This window comes from Emys orbicularis, chromosome 7 (assembly GCF_028017835.1).
Source record: "Emys orbicularis isolate rEmyOrb1 chromosome 7, rEmyOrb1.hap1, whole genome shotgun sequence".
Taxonomy (NCBI): domain Eukaryota; kingdom Metazoa; phylum Chordata; order Testudines; family Emydidae; genus Emys; species Emys orbicularis.
In genome coordinates this window covers 33,141,372-33,161,746 of record NC_088689.1, presented here as the reverse complement: position 1 = coordinate 33,161,746, position 20,375 = coordinate 33,141,372, and the positions used below count along the sequence as shown (strand labels likewise).

Genomic DNA, 20,375 nt, shown 5'->3' with positions numbered 1-20,375 from the left:
TAGGGGTTCACATTATGACCCTTATTTGGGCTAATACTATTTTAGTCTCGATTGGTTTGTGGGGGAAGGTCTTTATATATTTTTGGATTTTTATCCTTATACTTTGGGGTTTGTTTTTTAATATTTTCAAAATCACCTAGAGCTGTTAAATATAGGTGCTGGAGTGAGACACCATTATTATTTCACTGATAAACTCAGATTGTAAGCTCTCTGCGGCAGGGACCATCTTTTTGTTCTGTGTTTGTACAGTGCATACAGTGTGGTCCTAGTCCTTGACCAGGGCTTCCAGGTGCTCTGGTAATACAAATAAATAAAAATAAGGAATAATGAATATATGCAACTGAAGAACATTCTGTTACATACAACTGGTAACGCAACAAGGGTTTACTAATTAAATATGTTAATCATCTGGGGTGATCTGTCCCTTTAAGGGTAGTGGTGCATAGGGGTCAGCCCACAATCAAGTGACATGACCCTTTAAAATTTTGGCAGCCCTGATATACAAGGACCTAGGAAAAATTGGGAGAGAGGAAACAATCTTGGGAATAAAGAACGTTTGAGCTAGCTGGGGAGACTGCTGTCTGAAAGAGCGAGTTATTAATCATCTGAACCATAACCTCAGCTTCAGGAGGAAGGCTGGGGGGAGAGCTCCTGTCATATGGAAGTAGCTCAGAAGGCCTGTTCGTAACAGAGTTGAGCAGTTGCCACAGAGGCTGAGGAACCAAGAGAAGCAGAGTTCTAAAGCAACAGACAAGTGAGAAGCAGCCTGGGAAACCAGATCTTCTGGAGAAGACAACCACAGGGTATGACTCTGAGGAATGGTCTGCAGGTGAGGCATGGTAGGAAAGCATGCCATGGAAACAGTAAGGGGTTGGGAGAGATTGCTGCCGACCACTTCATACAGGATCACTGGCCTGGAACCCAGAAGAGTGGGCGCAGGCCTGGGTTCCCCTACCTCGCCCTTACACCAAAGAGGAGAAGCATGAAAAAGGCTTCAGAATAAAAGATGTCAAGAATGACTAGCCCCAGGGCCTGGCATAGAGGCCAATAGACTGGGTTTTTCCTCAGTTGTCAATAAACAATCAATGCACTCATTGAAAAATAAAGCTGAAACAAGGTCTTCAAAACTTACTGCTGTGAAAAAAGTCAGTTTGCTCAATTAGATCCAGAGCAAGTGAATGTGGAGACTAAGCATAAACAGTAAGGAAATCTTTAACAGATATAGAAAAGTTTTTTAAACTGGTTATTAGCTATCATAACCTACATGACTATGGGCTGGACATCCTATCATCACTCTGAATCAATTAGGCATTCCCTCTGCCATAGAGGAAAAGAATCTAGTGGATTTATCAATATTTGTGTGAATTTGAATGACGATGAGAATATCATCCATACATAGGAGTTATCAGGTACCAGCCAACCAGACCCTTCTACTAATGCTAGAATGACTGTGACTACTAAAATTGCAGGATTAGGAGAGGATCAAAAAGATGAGAGATGTTGACTTTTGACTTAAATTTTAAAAATTGTGTCCTGTTGTGCTTTTTAAATATTATGAAAGTGACTACTTGCATAATATTTTATGCAAAATGTAACAACTGTATGGTAAATGTTTTGTATAGAGAGAATGACTTCTAAAATCAGACAAGTTGCTGGTGAAGTTATTAGGTGTATACAGATTAAGAAAACAATGAACTACGAGTCCCAGAGACTGAATTTTTATGTTTCCAGACCTGTCTTATTGCCGGTATTCTTGATGAATGCTCTGTGCTGCCATGCCATCCTGAGTCATCATGATTGTGTCTGACTGCTGTATTCATGTGTTCAGCTTTACTCTGTGTCTTTCCTAATCTCTTATACAATAACCACTACTGTGATTAATCCTGATTGTTCCTAACTGCTGGACTATGCTCAGTTATTATTTGTTTTTCCAATGTCAGTTCTGTCCTCCTGGAGCTCGTATAAGTTGCTGGGTTATGGGTGGCCTACCTAGTGGGTGGAGCAGGACCTTGCCTGGTGGTTGAAGTGACAGTTCAGGTAATGGCAAGCGAAGATCCAGGGATCAGGGACTAGTTCAAGGCTGAAGCCGGATTCAGGATCAAGGAGCTAAGCCAAAGGTAAGAACTGGAGTCAGAAGCCAAAGCCTAAGCAGGAATCATAGTCAGATGTAGCCAGGGGGTCAGAACCAGGAATCAAAAGTCAAGTCTAAGCCAAAGGGTAAACTGAAGTCGTAGTCAGGGATTTAGCCAGAGTCAGAACCAGGAGTCAAACCAGAATGGAGCAGGTACAGGCTGGTGCTAGAGCTAGAGCAGGAGTAGGGCTTGGAACAAGGACTGGAAGTGAGAGCAGGGAAAGCACAGCTACAGACATGGTATGCACTGAGCAGCCACCATATGACTGCTGCAAGACTCAAGTAGCAGACTGCTGGTTCCCTTGCCCAACCAACAAGCACAACCATTTGGAGGGTGCTCACTGAGAGCCTGCTGTGCCTGTGACCCTGAGATCTTGATACTGAGTACCACCTTGTTGAAGAGAATGGATGTGCATGAATGAATGTGAAACAGAATGAAGAGAATGGTCTATATTTGCAATAACTAGACTCTCTGGAGCCACATGTTCATATCCTAGTAAGATGAACTCACCCTTTCACAGGTAAAGAAATGGAGCACCATGGAATGTTAGGAAAGACAGTTTTCAAGGTGTCCTCCATTCTTTTCTGTAATGACACTGATGATAGCATGGCATTTTTTAAGAATAGGAATTTTCCTACATGTCCTTGCCTAAAATTTCCTAACAGTATGCGGTGTGCCCATTGACTGCTATCTACCCCAAATATTTCAGTAGGCTTGTAGGTGTATAATTTCTTCAGACTTCTGAGATGCCTTGGAATTAAGTGGGTTAGATAAATGCAAAATATTATAATCTTGCTAAACTCACATATGTGACTCCAGTTTTCAAAATCCAATATTTTCTTGACTCTTGAGCAGATTTTATCCACAAATATTAAACAGAGTGGATAGCTTATCAGATCCTGTCCTTTTGACAGGCAGGTGAAGTTTTTAAAATTAAAAAGTTTGACAAATAATTTAGAAAAACCTGATTTATGAAGACCTAAGATGAACTTTTTAATATATTGAGAGATGACAGTCTCTAAAACAGAGCTCTGTACTTCTTTATAGTTAAGGAATAACCACTAGAAGGAAGGACAGAAAAGCTGGAAAAACTGAAGGCATATTTTATTACTCCTGCCAAGACTCCCACACTATTGGCTCTAAATACATGAATGTGCTCAGAGCTAAAACTTTTTGTTAAAAATTTGTCCCAAAATCTTTTTGAAGCAAGAAGGCCAATAAGCCACTACCACATATAAGTGCAAACAAATTTATCGATAAACCTATCAAATATGATAGTGGTAGAATTGACTATTTTATGCAAATAGTATACAGTTTCTATATCTAAAGCAAAGCCATAAAAATTGAATAACCCTAACCAAAGCAAATAGAAGTATAGGGTTTCATTTAAACCAGTTCAATTTAATTTTTATAGCATTTGCCGAAGCAGAAACATCATTCTGTGTCTATTTGGCTTCACTGTTGCTGCTGCTGGAGCTTTACTTCCCTCCCCTCCCTGCCCCCACCAGTGAATTATGTTTGCTCATGAACCTATGTTTTAAGACATGTGCTTGAAGATCTCAGATTCTTAATTTTATAAAAAGAAGATTAATAACACCCCGAGTTTCAGACAATATAAAGGAAAATTTTATCTAGTCTTCAATATTTTTAAACTTCTAAATATAAAACTTGCTTTTAAAATTTAGAAATACCCCTTCCCAGGTATGAGATATTTGTATATAGTAATAGAAGGGTCAGAGGAGAAGAAGGGAAGAAAATTAATTTCCCGAGGGGGGGGGGGAGGGAAGGCACTTGCAGATTTGCTTTATACCACATTGTCATGCAAATCCCTCCTCCAGACTGTAGGAAGGAAATTGTTATTTCAAAGTGTGAAAATACAGAAAAAAAACCTAACCCACAACTATAATATAAGTAGAATAACTGTAAACAATATATTTATAACAGGGTTCATGCTAAACAGGTTTTAGCATAAAATTTAGTGGTTTAGGGCCAAATTCTTCAGCTCCACCTGCAATCAGAAAAGACCTAAAACAGTGGAAATGCATGTGTGGGGCAACTGGGGGTTTAAAGAAAAGCAAAAGGCAGGACCATTCAGGGACATTCCAATGCTCTGTGCAATATGAAGCCAAAAGGGTAAAATTGTGGATCAGCAGAATGGCAGTGTGTGGGGACTCCCTAGTCACAACAGGGATCCACTCTCCCACAGCTTATATAGGGAGACTGCAGCAATCCATATCACCTTCTGCTCCATAGCCTGACTTAGTTGCGGCACAGGGGCTCAGTGCAAGCTACTACAGTATGTAGCTGTTCCTCACCCTGCACCCCTTCCCCTGAGTGTACATCCTATTTACTCTAGCTGTGCACTCTGATCAAGTATATGGTGGTTACTCAGAGCAGGGGTTCCCAAACTGTGGGTCGTGGCCCAAAGATGGGCTGCAACACAATCCGGGATGGTCCGCCATCAGCGGAGTTGGGGGGGTTCCCCCCTCCAAAACTGTACACGTTGGCGGAGTGGCAGCTGGCAATGGCCCCTACTCAGGGCCGAAGGAGTCCAGCGTCCCTGGCAGGTGGCAGAGCGTGAAGCAGAGGCACTGGGCCAGAAGAAGGGGCCACCCCTGAGAAACAACAGCTCCCAGGAAGGCTGGAGAGTTCGCAGCCATTCCCGTTGTGAGACGCTGCACCCCACGATCCATGGCTGTTCAGCCCCCAGGAGTATTGGCCCTGCAGCCCTCCAGGGATTGGGGATTGGCAGTGAGTGATCAGGACCATCAAGGCAAGGGCCGGGCCCAGCTAAGCACTTGCCTCTGCCCGGCACTGGCGGGCCCTGAGCCCTTCCCTTGCTCCCCAGCATGGGGTGCCTGTGAGGCATGCTAGGGTGCTGGGTAAAAGCTGCCAGGTGACCAGCTCAAGGCACTCAGCAGGCTGCTGAAGCAGAGGGTGTTGGCAAGGGCTGGCTGTGGCACCTGCCTGGCCCCTTTGCCCTCTCACGGGCCCTGCTTCCTGCTGAGGCAAGGAGCTGCACATACCCCCATGGGACCCCTCTCCCTGATGGACACATGTTAATAGTGGGCCACAGCGCCTATTGCAGCTGTACAGGTGGTCCTCAGGGAAAACTGTTTGGGAACCTCTGTATTAGAGTACAGTTTAACTGCATTCCATTCCATAGACAACTTCATTACATTTTTATTATACAGTGATGTAACCGTTCTATTTACCTACCTTTCGTAACTGTTGCTCGTGTCCATTCTTTGTTAGGTGTGCATGTGCTGCGTGCTCTGCTGCCAGATTTTTTCCCCCCTAGTGCAGCGTTTCCCAAATTTTTTTGGCCACGGAACACTTTTTAGCCTATTACGGAACACTTATAATATTATTTTGTAGTCGTTTGGTTTTCAAAAAAAAAAAATGTGTTATTTATGCTCAAATATATTTTATTTTATAAAACAAAGCAAAAATACAAATTTAAAATAACTTGAACTAACAATTTCTAACTGGAAAGCACGTATAAAGTAGTACAAAAATCAAGTGCAAGAGTCAAAATTAAAAACAGTGTTCTACTTAAAAAAAACTGTTTTTATAGATACACAAACACCAAACAAATTAGATTTTTACTAGGAAAATCTATTTTGTTAAACAGAAATACAAATTTGGATTTAATGTGATTGATGTTTTTGCGTTTTTCTATCACAAATTCGCTTAATATTAGGAATAATGCTGGAAAGTTGAATCCTCATGTCAGGCGCAGCATCAAGTCTATTCCTATATCTGGTTTTTGTTGCAGTATAATACGAAAATCCCATCTCACACAAATAAGTTGTAGCAAAAGGAAGGAGCACACGAACTGCACGTTTAGCCACATTAGGGTACTCTTCTATTAGGCTGCTCCAAAAATTATTCAGCGGAAGATCCTTAAACTTTTGTTTTAAATCAGAGTCAGAAATTAAGTCAATTAGGCTTTCATAATCGTGTGCAGTAAAGCCGACTGGTTTGGCTGTAATTACAAACGGATTTCGAACCCAAGCATTATCATCAGTAGTTGTAGGAAAATATTCTAATAAAGAGGTCTGCAAGTCACGTAAGTGCTCTAAAATGGTGCTGGAAACTTCTTCATGGACCGTAGAATTTATTTCAGTCAGAAATTCATGTACTGTAGGGAAGCAAAGTTATTCTGTTCTACAGAAGATGCCCAGAATTTCAATTTCTTTTTTAATGACGAAATTTTATCCATTGTAGTAAAAATGGTCACATTCTTTCCTTGCAGCAACAGATTAATTTCATTTAATTTTGCAAAAATATCTGCAAGATACCCAAGTCTCATTAGCTATGAGGAATTTGTCAGACAGTGATTAAATTTTCGTTCTGAATTATCTGAAGTGAAGAATACCAGTAGTTCACTACAAAGCTCAAAAAACCTCACAAGCACTTTTCCTCTGGATAGCCACCTCACTTCCATATGTAAAAGAAGCGCATTGTGCTGACTACCCATTTCCTCAAACAAAATTTTAAATAACCTGGATTGAAATGGTCGAGATTTGACAAAATTGATAATTTGTACTGCTTCATCAAGCACAATTTTCAGATATGCTGGTATTTTTTTAACTGCAAGTGCTTGTCTGTGTAGAACGCAATGGCTTAGTGCTTTCTGGTGCCACACTTATGATTCGCGTTACAGCTCCCTTCATCTTCCCGATCATCGCCCGAGCACCATCAGTACATATATCAATACATTTTCCCCAACTAATTTCATGCTTTCTGATAAAATTGTTGATGCAGTTGAGTATTTCTTCACCAGTTGTGTTGCTTTGCAGAGATTCACATAAGAGCAGGTCCTCTTCAATAATATTATTAAATCTATATCGGACAAATACTAGTAGCACAGCAAGTCCTGAAACGTCAGTGGACTCATCTAGCTGCAATGAATACTCATGGCAAATTTTCAGTCGGCAAACTAGCTCTTTTTCTATGTCATCGGCAAGATCTTTAATACGGCGTGCAACAGTATTATTTGACAACTGTACAGCATCAATTTTTTTACCAGACTGCTCGCTCAACATGCACGTTACAATATCTTTCGCGCAAGGCTTGATAAGCGTTTCTCCAATAGTGTGAGCTTCTCAGGCAAGTGCTATATGGTAACTTACTCAATAAGATGCCTCTGTTGCACTTTTGTTGTCTGTTTTAGCAATTTTAATCATCGAAAGTTTACAATTTCCAAATGAGTCACGCTTCCTCTTGAAAAAACTTATATCTTTGTCTATGTGTTCAGCATGCTTGGTTTCCAAATGCCTACGAAGTTTAGCAGGAGCCAATGAACTGTTTGCTAGTATTTTGTTGCACACGACGCACTGCGCATCAGGAACATCTTTATTTCCAACACACGTAAAACCGAAAGACAAATAACTTTCATCATACTTTTGTTTCGGTCTTTTAACACCCGCTTCTTCTTGTTTTTTGATATCCAAGGTGAAAGAATTTCCACCGAAGTATAACTCACTAGTACTAACCGATTTTTCGGCAAAAAAAAGACTGCGATTGTTCATCCTCACTTTGAAGTGACTCAATATTTTGCTCGTTTATTTCGGCCACAATTGGAGTACCAGAAGAACTTGCTTTTCGTTTCAAAGTTCCTTTTTAGCCACAAATCCATGGTGATTAGGTTTAGTAACAATATTTAGAAATACTGATTTTTGTCAAATTTTGTTTGTCACAAATATTTATATTCTTTTGAGCTAAGCTAGTTTAGTTGTGCTTACCGCACACACGGTAAAGACCCACAGGTTTGAACGTGTTGAGTGAATATGTTATATTCAACATGGTGTAAAGAGAATGGTGTGTGCATACCACTGCAGTTCGTGCAGCCTCGAGCAGAAGGGGTATGACATCACTAACTGAAACATGCCCGAAAGGGGTAGATGTCAACATGCTTGCATGCCATGTTCTCTTTACGCCATGATATTCAATACGAGATCTATCAATAACCAGAAAAAGAGTTTTATGTTAAATTATAGTCATTCAAAAAAAGTTGTAAACTACGCGTCAAATATGCCAAATTTAAAATTAAAAAAAAAATTAAAAACCCTTTTTAAAAATTATGATTCTTTCACGGAACACCTATTCACATCAGGCGGAACACCAGTGTTCCGCGGAACACAGTTTGGGAAACACTGCCCTAGTGGGATCCGTAGGCCCGGCTCCGGTGCACTCTGGAGTGCCACGGTCATGCACCAGTATATGAGGTGCTGCCTGCCCCGCACCCTCTCAGTTCCTTCTTGCCGTCAACTCCGACGGCAGGGACGGAGGGTGGGTAATGGAATGGACGTGAGCAACATATCTCAAAGGACAGTTATGAAAGGCAGGTAACTGTTTTTTCTTCTTTGAGTACTTGGCTTATGTCAATTCCATATTAGGTGACTCACAAGCAGCATCCCTGGAAGTGGGCTCAAAGTTCACGGACATGCGGCTTGCAACACAGCTCTGCCAAAGCTATCATCATCTCTGGCCTATTGGGTGATGGTGTAGTTCGATGCAAACGTATGCACCAATGACCAAGTCATGGCCCTGCAAAGGTCCTGCATAGGAATATGAGCCAGGAAGGCCGCTGAGGGTGCCTACGCTCTTGGGGAATGAGCCTTTACAATGGCCGGTGGCGGGATCCCTGCTTGCTCGTAGCAGGCTCAGATACAGTCCATGATCCAGGAGGAGATCCTCTGGGCTGACAGCAGAAGGCCCTTCATCCTATCTTCTATCACAACAAAAAACCTGCATCAATTTGTGAAAGGGTCTTGTCCTGTCAATATAGAAGACTAGGACCCTTCTTACATCCAGAGAATGCGGACGCTGTTCCTCCTCTGACTTATGCGGTTTCGGGCAGAAGACTGGTAGAAAGATATCTTGTTTGATGTGAAATTGCGACACCACTTTGGGCAAAAAAGCTGGATGAGGATGCAGCCAGACCTTGTCTTTGAAGAAGGTGGTTTAAGGGGGTTCAGAGGTTAACGCCTGAAACTCAGAAACCAATCACAACTACTGGCCTTTCCTCCAAACCTCTACCCTGGAGGGGAACTCTTCTACCTAGCTCCTCTTTCCTGGGTCTTCCACTTCCAAGGGAGCTCTCTCTGCTCCTTATAACACCTAGCTGCTCCTTCTCTGGCCAGGAGACAATCAGTTAAACATTCCTAGGTGCAGAGCATAGCTCATCTCCCTTGCCTTACAGGTGATGGGAATTAAGCACCATCACAGTGCTATTCTTGAATTAAGCCAGGGATAGTGTTTTCTTGATTCAAGAAAACTTTAGAACTCCTTTCCCAAGCATAGCCACAGGCAATGTTGCCAACTCTCACAAATATTTGATGTATTTCTTAAAGCCCCATCTCCTGGAGTCATGTGATATGTGAGAATCTCAGCCTTCATTTAAAAATTTTTTGGCCCTCATGGCTGTAAAGAAAAGCTTAAAGACTTGAACAGAGTGTACCTTGAAGGTTTTTTAAAAAAGTAAAAGTAAAATAAAAAAAAATGAGGTTATTTTTAAGCCTCATTATCTTTAAACCAATTTAAAGATTTCTGGGGCCTGACTCAGGATTTTTGAACACTTGGGGTTGGCAATACTGAATCAATGTCCCTCTCTAGCTGTCTTCAGAGTTAGGGGAAAGACCTTTACATACAAGCTAGTATTAGAATGGCCATTTTTGCGTCCTGTTTTCACTAGCTTTTCCTCTTTGGACCTTTTAGGTTTTGCATTCAGGAAATGCATTGTGCCTAGTTGTTTAAAGAATTGCTCCTCCAAAAGAGAGGAGCATTCTGGCCCCAAACCAGCAAATCATGTAAGTCCATGCTTAACTTGAAAGTCAATTGGAGTACTTGTGCGTTTAAAAATTCGGTAAATGCTGTATGTACTTTGCTGCCTTGGGGCTAGGATGCAAAGCATCTTGTAGGCTCAGCATTTTGTAGGCTCAAGCATCATAGAAAATGTGTGTGGGAAGAGCACTATTTATTTTACAAAATTCATTGACAATATTTCACCATCCAAAAGTTATGAAATGTGTTGTCCAGAACAGTGGTTTTCAAACCTTTTTTTCAGCAACCCAGTTGAAGAAAATTGTTGATGCCTGTGACCCAATGGAACTGGGGATGAGGGGTTGGGGTTTGGGAGGGACTCAGGGTTGGGGTGCAGGGATAAGGGCTGTGGGGTGAGGCCGGGAATGAGGGGTTCAGAGTGTGGGAGGGGACTCTGGGCTGGGGCAGGGGTGCAGGAGGGTTCAGGGCTCTGGGCTGGGGATGCAAGCTCTGGGCTGGGGCTGGGGAGGAGGAGTTTGGGTTGCAGGAGGGGACTCCGGGATGGGGGAGGGGATTGGGGCATGGGCTTTCCTCGGGCGGCTCCCGGTCAGCGGTGCAATGGGAGTGCTAAGGCAGGCTTCCTGCCTTTCCTGGCACTGCGGACCATGCTGCAACCTGGAAGCAACCAGCAGCAGGTCTGGCTCCTAGGCTGAGGCACGCAAGCGGCTTTGTGCGGCTCTCGCCCGCAGGCACCACCCCCCAGCTCCCATTGGCCGGGCCCCAGACCTGCAGCTGGAGCCAGACCTGCTACTGGCCACTTCCGAGGCACAGCGTGGTGTCAGAACAGGTAGGAACTAGCCTGCCTTAGCCAGGCAGCACCACCAATGGGACTTTTAACGGCACGGTCGACGGTGCTGACCAGAGCGGCCGCAACCCAATGCCTTACATTCTGTGACCCAGTACTGAGTCGCGACCTGCAGTCTGAAAACCACTGGTCTAGAATAACAGGACTTCATATTTCATATCCAAGATGCTGTGATACGTAGACTATAACTGAATGGAGCCTCTTTCCATTTTACTCATCACTACAGAGATTATACACTAAATAAAAAGGGAGAACTAAACATATGTGGTGACTGAACATTGATATCCCCTATTTATATTTAGGTATCTGTTGGACAAGCAGACCTGTATATGGAATATATACAAAGAGCAGCCATACACTATACAAGGACACTAATAATTTCCGTATTATCTATACATCTGAAGCCTCAACTCACCTTCTTACATCCCTTATTAACACTTCAGTAGTCCAAGCAAACAGGAAAATTTTTAGCAAGACAACAATACAGTGCCTTTTCCAAACCAACACTGAAACAATCAGATACTTATCAATGGTACCCACATGTTCCACAGACCACAAACAGCACTATGCTGAGTGGTACAGCTATTCTACCGTGACAAGGCAATCCCTCTGGTGTGGATAAGTGAACATTAGTACGGTCTTTTGAGTAAGAAAACCATTTTCTTACTCAAAAGACCGTACTAATGTTCACTCAGTTGTTCTAATAAAACATGCATACTCAGAGTGAACCAAGGGGGAAAAGTATGGGGGGAAAAAATCACATTAATTTATTGGCTATCATTTCCCTCTAAGATTGATTTTAATTTTTTTTAAACTCAGTAAATGTATTAAACACTTGGCTAGTACACAGTTCATTTGCAGGCATATGAAAACATCTATTAAGGACACTATAATCAAAAAACATGAGTAATATTATAGAACAACTTTTTACTACTTTTTTATAAAAAAGATACTAGGAATGCTTGATGAATACTATGCGCAATAGGTCAATTACAGAATAGGATAGTAAAGAAAATACCAGAAACCATCATATGGAAGGTGACAGGTTGTGAAACAGTGAAATTTGCAGATTTAGGTCACTGTTGTGTCTGGTCTTCAATCCTAAGGCGAAAAAGCTACTCACTTTGCAATAATTATTCTGGCAATTTTACTGAACATTTTATTTTTTCTTATTTTGTTTGTATTTAAACTACTTTTGTATGACAATTTTATGTACTGCTGATACTTTTCTTGAATTTGTAGATGTGTGACCATAAATTAAAATTAAATCTGCACAACCAAAATGTTCAACATCTTGCACTATATGCACTGATTGTGGCAGTGGTGGAAAGGTCAGGGAAAGCAGTGTGCATGTAAAAGCAGATGGACTCTAATAATTGAAGGTAGAAATGCCTACAAGAAACTTAAAATGCATCCATTCCTTAATTGAGCAAGTGACAATGTGATCTGATCTCAGCTAATGTTTGTTAAGTGAAACGATACACAAATCTAGTGAGTGGATGTCAAGTTATGTAAATATGTGGTTCAGACTCATTCCTTCATTGGAATGTGGCCCATCTACCAAGTCATACACAAGTATAGACATCTGCATACTTTCACTATTTATGACTGGGGACATCACCTTAGCGAACCTTACCACAGAACGACACTGTATGGTACAGTGAGGTAATTTTACATATTTTTAAATGGAAAAGTACTAATATCCAGCAGGTGAGAAGTTTTAGTAGAGAAGATTGATCTCCGATTTCTAAATAGGTAAAAATCACTCTATCCTTAACTACAAGGAATCTCAGATATTTTTATGAAGTCAAATGGATACAATCTTCAGAACAAAAAAAATTGTTATTTTTCTTTTAAGGCATATATTGGTTTGTGAAATAAAATACTGTTTTAAGGTGTGGGGAAAATGAGATTTCTCAGAATTATAGCACTTTTTAAAATCTCTTCACAATAAACTACCAAATTGGGGGCCAATTGTACCCTCCTATAAAAAGACACCCACAGTAGAGGTAGAGGAACTCCATGAGATCATTACTGTGGAGTTTTCCTTCAATATTCTCCTCGAGAGGGGGGCTTTGGATACCAAGCAGAGGCAGGAATTCTGCTGCCAATAGCAGAGTCCTTCCATAGCTGCACAGTATGAAGTTTTCAGATGTTAAATGCTGCTTCAAGCAAAACTCCCAGTAGGGTTACCAAAGCTAGTTGGGTCGAAGGGTAGAAGCCAGACTAAAGGCAGTCCACCAGTCTTTCTGGTAGGGGGTTGAGAGTCAGGCTAACAACCTGACCATACAAAAATGCTTTCTGTTATTATGGAATCAGCCCAGAGACAAGATGAGTCTGTCACAAACTTGCTAATACAAATCAACTGTGGAGAGCCACAATCTGCTGGACATAAGACAAGATAGTACTGGCCAACCAGCCAACACTATGATGATGTTGAATCAAAGCTGCAAGGAATTTCTGAAAGTGAAACAAGGTATCTTCACAGCTAAGGTTAACACAAGAATTGGATATTGGAATATTAGATCACTTTGGAGCGCAGGTAGGACTCAAGTTATCAGAGAAATGAAAATATTTGCCTGAGTATACTTGGACTGAATGAGATGAGGTGGACTGGACAAGGCAAATCATCATCAAAAGGCCTGAATGTTTTATATTCTGGAAGACAGGATGACAAAAAACACTGAGAAGCCTTAGATATATTATTCAGCAAGGAAGCTAAAACACTGAAGGAATGGGAACCTGTAAACTCAAGAATACTGACTGCTTGCTTTGTGATGAACCATGCAAAAGTCACAGCTGTTCAGTATTATATGCCAACAAGTGACAATGATGAACAGGTCAAAAACTGTTTCCATGAAAAACTGCAGTATGTCCATAGTCAGACCAATAAAGATGACATTGCTTTTAAATATCCCGATGAGGATAACACAGGCTGGTGATGAGAATACTGAATATGAACACATTATGGGCAGACATGGCATGCCAGGGCAGATTGACAATGGAGAACATTTAGTTAAATTCTATGGTCCATGCACTCTTTGCATTGTGGGTACATTATTTCCATGCAAGGAAAAGCAAATTGATATGGAAATCTAATGATGGCTTCTCCCAGAAACAGCTTGAGTGTGTTACCATTAGAAGAAGCTGGAGAAAAACACTGTTGGACACTAAAGTGTATAGGAGTGCTGATGTTGGAAGTGACCACCATCTTGTTATTAGGATAATAACAATAAAACTAAATAAGGTAAGGCCATGCAATGCAAATGGCATCTATGATATTAGAAAGTTAGTATATCCAGAAGTGAAGGCACATTTAAAACCGCAACTTAGAAATCGATTTGAAAAGTTAAAAGACACTGATGGATGATGTAACCAAACAATGGCAGTTTCTCAAAGAAGCAAGTGTGGATGCAAAGATCTAAGAAAAAATAATGGCTCCAACCAAATATATGGAGGCTTGTTGAAGACCAGTATGAAAGAAGGAAACAGCAGTAAAAGAGCTATTTCGCAACAAAAATATGCGAACAAAAGACAAGAAAGTTAAAAGATCAGCAAAAAGAGAGGAGACAATGTATGGAAAATAAAGCAAGAGAAGCTGAGGTGGCATACAAGAGAGGGGATTCTGAAAAGGTTTTACTAGTATCTGTAAAACTGACTTAATTCTCAAACCGTTGTGGCCTTGTGAAGACTTGAGATGGTATAATTTTAACCACAGAGGAAAGGTAGAGAGCCCATTAGATGGAACATTTCCAGCTGCCCTTAATCAGCCAGAACACTAACACAGAGAAATGTGAAGAAATAGCAGACAACTTATATCACTAAAAGTAATTGCCTTTGAGGAAGTAACTAAAAAGTCATAAATCAACTGAAGAGAGAGGTAAAACACCAGACTAAGCTAAGATAGATTCCAAAACATTAAAAGATGGAGAGGAAGTGATGATTAACTGCACCTGCAGATTGTATAGAATGGTTTAAGAATCCTAGATCTGTCCTAAAGATAAGACAAAAGGTGTTATCTGCAAAATTCCCAAGGGAGGAGAGGGGGGGAAACCGGCTTATTTGTGATAACTGGAGAGATAATGTTATCTGTACCTGGTGAAGCATTTTGCATTATTTTGAACATGGTGAAAACTGCTGTTGATTAAATACTCAGGGAAGATCAGACTGGATGTCAATCCAGTAGATCGTATCCAGACCAGATTTTCACCTCGACAAGACTTGAGAAAAGCCTAGAATACCAGCAGAAGATGGTTTTTAAAGTTCCTTGATTTTTATGGAAGTGTTTAATATAGTGTCTACAGAAGCCTGCTGGAAGATCCTGAGGCACTCTGGAATTCCAACAAAGATGTGAATTCGATGAAAGCCTTGTATGACTAGTTTGCAGGTTGCATCTGGACAGAAAGCGTAGACATGGAATGCTTTAAAATTGCTATTGCATAATTATCCCCACTTCTCTTCTGCACGGTCACAGACTGTGATGAGTAGACTGATAGCTGCTGCCAACGACAATGGTATTGTTTAGGCAAGAAATAAGCTGTGAGACTTAGATTTTGCAGATGATATTGTCATACCAACTTGGACAAAATGAAAAAAAGACTCTTTATGAGCATAAAAGCAGAAACTACTACAGTGGGATTGTGTGTCAGTACATAGAAGACCAAGACTATGGAGGCAGGAGAGAATGCTGTCAATACAGGCACATATGTGATTGATGAAGAAGAATACGGAAGAGTTGATGACTTCCTCTACCTTGAATGTACAATATCTGCTCATGGCCAACTCACTAAAGTAGCAAAGGCAAGAATCAGTGAAGCCAGAGGATCATTTTCTCATTTGTCAAACATCTGGAAGAAGAAGATACATATATACAGTAAAATGAGATTGTTCTCCCAGGACTGCTGTATGACTCAGAAACATGGCAGATAGTGGATGTACATAGCAGAAAGCTCAATGCATTCCACCAGCATTGAAAAGAATCTTGGGAATTTACCAGGGAGATTATGTAACCAATGTGGAAGTATTGTGCTGCATGGGTCAGCAGACTGCAGACTCAAATTATACAGACACAGTTCTGGCGATCTGGTCAGGTAGTTAGGCTACCCTATGACAGAACCACAAGGTATGTCTTAGATTGGTTTCCACCTGTAGGGAAAAGGCAGCATGAAGGACAAAGAATGATCTATTATATGATGATTGAAAAGGATTCTACCATCATGAATACAACTTAAGATGGAGTCAAACATCTTGATCCAGACAGGCAGCAGTGGGGAATATGGTTCACTTCATGTGCCACCAGGCACAGCAGACTATGTCTAAGTTAGCAGTTGGGCCAAAACTAACTAAGTACTGTGGGAGGAGCAACACCATATAACTCCAGTAGAGAAGCTTCTGCAAGGTTCCAAGGTCTGGGGAATACTATGTCACAGAAATTGTGCTCCCATGGTTCCATACCCACTACTCCAGATTTGTTGTATTCTATCCTAGTTAGATTGGACTTTGGGTCAAATTCAGACCTTGTGCAGGCAGATTTTACTCCAAGTCAGTGGAGCTGTATTCACCAATATCAGGAATTAATTTTGACTTATTTTTAATCTCAAATTTCTCCTTCCAAAAAATAAAAAACCCAAAACAAATATATTTTTCTAAAACAATCAGAAACATTTGCAAGAGAGCTCTGAGATATGAGAAGCTGTTTTGTTTTAATTGTTCCAATTTCACTGACCAAAGCATTCAGGTACTGGATAAATAATTAAGCTTTGAGAAATTCTATTTTCTTCATCTCTCTCATAACTTGAGCTAAGCATAAAAAGAAGCAGTAGCTTATGTAGAAAGTTCTACTTATACATTTTCTTGATTTCTTTATCTTATTTGCTTTTTAGAGATCTTCATGAACATAGGAATAGGAGAATTCATTAAAGAAGAAGATACAAGCATAACACAGGAATATTGCTCAACTCAGCTGTAAACAAATCAGTAACTTTGGAGATCCAACAAAAAGTCAGGCAGAGACAAACAAGGTAAAAAATTCTAGATATTGATTTTTATTTCCGGCTTTCCTTTAAAAACCTTCTTCAGGAAATTGAGGAAAATTTCTCTACACAGTAGTGAGCTGGAACAGCTTGCTCCACACCCCCAATTCAGCAAAGCACTTAAATCCTATGGAGTACTCTCACATGCTTAAGTACTTAAATCAGGGACCAAAAGAAAGAGTGCTCACCCTCTCCCAAATGATATGTGAAACAAAATCAGAAGTCTCTATAATTGTATTTCAAATTTATTTTTTCTTCAACACTTTAAATAATTTAGAAAAAGTAAAATGAAAATATATAGGAAGTGTAAATTATACCAGGAAAATACGACTGAATACTGAATGAGAATAAATAATATGTAAATGTAATATGGACTACTACAGGAGAATTACTCATATACACTGGAGAAGATTTTCAAAGTCACAAATGCCAGTTAGTTGCCTTTGAAAACTTTTTTCACTTTTTGTGGATATGGATAGAGGTTTTTTTTTTTTTTTTTTTTTTTTTTTTTAAGATTAAATTAAAACACTTTCTTTAAACAGGCAGTCACACGGCCTTTTCTCAGTCTTGATATAGTGATCTGACAATAGCAACAATATCCTTTGGAGTACCAATGATTCCACCACTACTCCATATGTGACTGGTTGCTGCATTCCAAGATCTAGATACAATTGCTGTTCTTAGGTCATACTCTTTACTAAGATTCTACCCGAATCACAGGTATCCAAAGTGAATGTTAAAATGACAGCTGACTAGTCAAACTGTAAAATCAAGAACCATCTCAAAAACGGAGAATGGATTTGATATCAGTATTTATACCCTTGAGATGATTGCCCAGTCACAAAATACTACATCATTTACACATATTAGTGGCATGAAAATAACAGATGTCAACACGACTAAAAAGTAATGCTATGATTAATAAAATCAGAGTTCATTTTATATAAACTTATTACAACTGACTTTTAAATTATTTTAAATGTCATGGCAGCAAATGGTTGGCAAAGTGAAGTCAAATACCCAACAACACTGACATTAGATGCTGGCTGAACCTGATGCCAAAGAAAAGCACTTTAATCTTCCATTCTAAAATGGCATTTTGTTAGCAAAACTGTGAAAAAACACTTTTTATAAATTCCATTACCAAGTGTAGTTTCTGCTTCCAGTTCTATAGCGATGGAACTGCAGAACTCTGAACGGCATGACGTAAAAGTACTTCACAATTAATATTTGTTTGGGAAGTGCCATATCATTTATACAACTTTTTAATGAGTTCATAATAATTGTGGATGAAGGCTTAGAATGATATTTAGTCAATAGAACGTAAGTTAAGACAACCATATATCAATACACAGTATGCAACAGTCATAATATACATTATAAAGATATAGTTATTTATATGTGCAGAAGTAATGTTCAAACATGAAAATTCAGATGAAATATCTAGGTATTTTTTTAAAAAATACTTATTACTGCAACCTGTATTTTTTCACTACAATCGTTCTATATCAATCCATACCATGGAACATTGTAGTATTAGTGTGAAAATTGTAAAGTTAAAAAAAAAAAAATTCTAATTTTGAAACATTAAGAAGGTCTCTGCTTCATTTTTAGAAAGTCCATAAAAATGGATGATATATTTTTATTCCACCCCTGATTAGAAACTCCTGTGCCAGTTTTTAGACAAAATGAGTTTAAGGATGACACAAACCCTTCTAAAAAGGAGTATTCAACATAGAGAATGGAAGACTTAACATATTGCTATGCTAGTTGGTACCAATAGACATCATAAAATGCATCTTAAATGTTATTCATAATAAAAACTTGGTTTTTGCATAGTGGTTGTGGCTGTATTATGTCTTATCTACAAGGTTGTGTTATTTAAATCATGTAGTTTGACACCCTCTTCAAGAGCTTAACCAATAAACCATGTAATAATTTTGTTAAATCAAAACATCAGTTCAGTACATGTTTACATTAAAAAAAAATATTAAAAGCTTACCTCACACCATATGGATTTCACAAGATCAGAATTTAATTCCTGATTTAAGGCTTGAATAGTTCGATGTTTTGCGATAATCCTACAATGCTTTAAGTCACTCTTGTTTCTCCTCTGCTCCACATAATCCCAAGCAACATCTCCAATATGGCCCGAAGGTAAAGTCCTAACAATTGCCCTGGTTCCAGTATAAACTGATTTTTTAATCTCCTTATCATTTTTACAAAAACGTCTGATTAGTAAAGTGGAACGTTCCTTTTTGTTTCTATAAAACTCCTCCTCCATCCCTTCTTCACAGTTATCACTGCAATCTTCAAAATGGCTCAGAAAGGGCTTTGAGGACATTTTTCCAGTAAAATTACCACCATAGAAGCTGTGACTTGAGCATGCCACTCTAACCTTTCGTGCTGCTCTTTCGACACATAAATACTTGTCCCTTAAAGTGTCACAGTTATCACACAACTGTTGTCCATATTTATTGTCACAATTATTTGTTAATTCCATTAATTTACAAGTGCAGGCTGTTGAATCGCTGGTGTGTTCATTACCAACATTTACATGCTGTAAACAGTCACCCAAAATGAAGCTGTTGTGTAGTGTGCACAAAGCTTTTGATATATTTCTTTCACTAGCATAGCGAAAGTGAAACACTGCTACATTATCAGCATCATCGGTGCCACTTTTATTTACCGCTGACTGGTTTCTTAATGACTTCATCTCTACTGAAGGTCCATCCATCTTCAACTGAATTTCAGCAAACATGGTCCTTTCCTGTGAAGTAGAAATTCCAGTTTCCAAGCATGTGTGTTCTTCTGCTAAAGAATCACATGATTTATGTAACTGGTTATGCGGAACACTGCTCTTGCATTTTTTCTTTATAATGTTGCAATTCATGTTAAGAAACTCCACTGAACCAGGGATGCATGTGTTTTTCTCCCAGAAGTTTTCATTATTCCTGTTATCAGTCATTTCTTCTCCATTTGCCAAAGAGAAAATTTTGGGCAGCGAGCCCTGAAGATGTTCTTCTTTAAGTCTGTGTAAGTATGAGAAAGTATGTGTAGTCTGCCTTCCTTGATTAGCAATATGTCTTTTTATAACATTGGTGTCCAAAGCATTTTCACTATTTCCATCTCCAGCTGACTGAGCAGGTATCACTTTACCCTGTGCCACAGACACAAGTACAGAAGCTGCCATTTCCTCAGAGGTCATTTTGACACAGTTTTTAGATAATGTTCTGTTTTTCCTCACTGATAATTATACCATGATTTCAGTGTATGAAAATTCAGTGCTAAATTATCAGTGCAGACACACTGTGTAAAAACACGTTGAATTCTTTATTACTTTTAAAAGCATATGCATTACGAACTACAGAGCTTTACCAGCTGTGGATTACTGATGTGAACTACAGATTTTCTTAAAGCAGTTTTTTAATGTGATATTGCCAGTTGACAATTTTCTTTCCACTGTCAGCATTTCTGTCATACGCAGGGTACTCTGTTGCTACAGTTTGTAGAAGAAGAGCATATTTGAACATATAATCCATCACAAAGATGCATCTCACCATATAACATCCAATT

The 20,375-nt window shown here is 39.6% G+C and overlaps 1 protein-coding gene across 1 annotated transcript in view; it reads right to left on the bottom strand.

Moving 5' to 3' along the window:
- PLCE1 (phospholipase C epsilon 1) overlaps positions 1-20,007 on the bottom strand; it is a 288,279-nt gene extending 268,272 nt beyond the window's left edge. The window contains exon 1 of the mRNA XM_065407590.1: positions 18,802-20,007. Within this exon, the coding sequence (XP_065263662.1) occupies positions 18,802-20,007 (1,206 nt within the window). The remainder of the gene's footprint in view (positions 1-18,801) is intronic.
- Positions 20,008-20,375: the final 368 nt, after the last annotated feature.